This window comes from Urocitellus parryii, chromosome 10 (genome assembly GCF_045843805.1).
Source record: "Urocitellus parryii isolate mUroPar1 chromosome 10, mUroPar1.hap1, whole genome shotgun sequence".
Taxonomy (NCBI): Eukaryota; Metazoa; Chordata; class Mammalia; order Rodentia; family Sciuridae; genus Urocitellus; species Urocitellus parryii.
In genome coordinates, this window is record NC_135540.1 from 85,153,735 (window position 1) to 85,155,715 (window position 1,981).

Sequence of the window (1,981 nt, forward strand, 5' to 3'; positions counted from 1 at the left end):
CATCTGCCCCCTTTATTTCAAATCTCTAGACTCTTCTTCTACATTACAAGTATAAATAACATTTCCTCAAACTCTGAATGTGTATGCCTCAAATACACCTCAAACTACTTATGTGCAAGTAATTACAGTCTTGATTACTCTATCAAACATGGTTTTATTCTAGTAGTCCCATCTTAATGAAATTAATTATCAAACAGATACACAAATCAAAACCTCGGTAAGACTTTTAACACTTTTAACATTTATCTTTTATTAAATCTCTATTACCATTTAATCACCAAAACAATTATTGTTTCCTAAGTATCTCTTACATCTCTGTACTTCTTTCTCTCTGTACTATCAACAACCTAATCCAAAGTACCAATATCACTCCTATATTGTTGTAAAAAAAATTTTGTAATTATTCCAACTACAACGTTGCCCTGTGCAATCTGATAAACGTATTGGATGGGAAGTTCTTAGTCCTCAAATCTAGAAAGATAGCATAAAAAATCCTTATTAGTTTCCAAGAAATGCCAGTTACTTAAATAAAAAACAACAGAAATATCTACACATATCCACATCGCATGTTATCATTAGTAATCACCATCTTCTGTTTGATTGGGTAAGAGACTTGAGAAGTGGTAGAGGAAAAAAGGTGAATGAAGTCCTATTTCCATCTTGCTACATCTTCTGCTTGGTATCTGACCTTTCAAAACAGGAGTATCCAGTCTGAGTTTTCTCTTTCAGTCTTTTCCAGATTATTTTAGGGTCATCTGAAAGCCTGGGAAGACCCTGATGTGCTTCTCCAACATGGGTGAGAAAGTCTGTGGTATGAATATGTTCATCTACTTTCTCTTGGAGGAGAACTGACTCCAGTAAAGTCTTCTTTTGCTTTAGGAAGGTAGACTGAGCCAGCTCTGCTTTTTTCCTAATACAGTTGGGACACTGTGAAGTAATGTGTTGCTTTGCTGATGCCACCTGTTTTAGTGTTGTCCTCACGTTTTCAAAATACATTCTGTTTAAAAGTTCATCAGGAACAGTACATGTTAAGGCATTGATTTCTGAAGGCTCTGGATCGCATCTAAACTGCAGCTTTTTGTGTTTGTTGCTCTTCTTTTTAGAGTCCACTCTTTGATGGATCAAGTTTATCTTAGTGGTGCAAAAGACTGCAGGGCAAAGATCAAGTTTCAGATCATGATCTATGACTCCCATATTTTTTCAATGATTTTTCCCCCTGTGGTTTTTCAGTTTCAAATTTTATTAAGCTATTTTCCACCCATTAGATGGGGGCAGAAATCCATAAATTTGATTATATATCCTGTGGATCAAGCTGTTGGGAATAGGTGCACCCCTTAGAAGAATTTAGCAATACATAGAAAACTATATATGCCTTTAATACTTTGATCTTGTAATCTCAGACTTAGGAATCATCTTGAAACTGTACTTCCAAAGACATAAAGGAAAATTTGATTTTTTATGATGGCAAAATGCCAATCAAAACAAGCAAATCAACTGTGACAAATTCCTATAAAGGAATATTATCCAGTTGTAGAGAGAAATGAGAAAGATATATACATGTTGATGTCATGTGACATCCAAAATATATTTTTAAGATAAAACAGAGTAATGTGTAGAATATGTTAAGCATATTTTTTAAAGAAAGGAGGACAGAAGTTTGTTTTTTTATTTATATTTAAAAAAAACTAACAATCAATCTTCAAAGTAATAGTCAACTCTAAGAAACATAATGGTATGAATGAAAGACAAATGTAAAGGACCCCATGCATATAAGAGAAGCCTAATATAATAAGATTTTCCTCTCATGCACCATCTTGGGGAGGAGAAGAGGGAAGGAAAAAATTGTGTTAGTTTAATTTATCATTGACTGGGCACTTGCCACAATAAGACTGACTTACATGGGGAATGTCTGTGATATTAATTAGCATGGAAGACAGCTAATGCAATAAATCCAGCTCATGGGCTAAGCTTATTTTATCTC

General features: G+C 34.0%; 1 protein-coding gene across 1 annotated transcript; it reads right to left on the bottom strand.

Moving 5' to 3' along the window:
- Positions 1-663: 663 nt before the first annotated feature.
- LOC144257177 (uncharacterized protein C8orf48-like) lies at positions 664-1,194 on the bottom strand. Its single transcript, XM_077803132.1, has one exon. The coding sequence runs from the start codon at positions 1,192-1,194 to the stop codon at positions 664-666; it is 531 nt and encodes a 176-aa protein (XP_077659258.1).
- Positions 1,195-1,981: the final 787 nt, after the last annotated feature.

Excerpts from the sequence above, each read along its gene's own strand:
- LOC144257177 (XM_077803132.1), bottom strand. The coding sequence starts at position 1,194 with ATGGGAGTCATAGATCATGATCTGAAACTTGATCTTTGCCCTGCAGTC.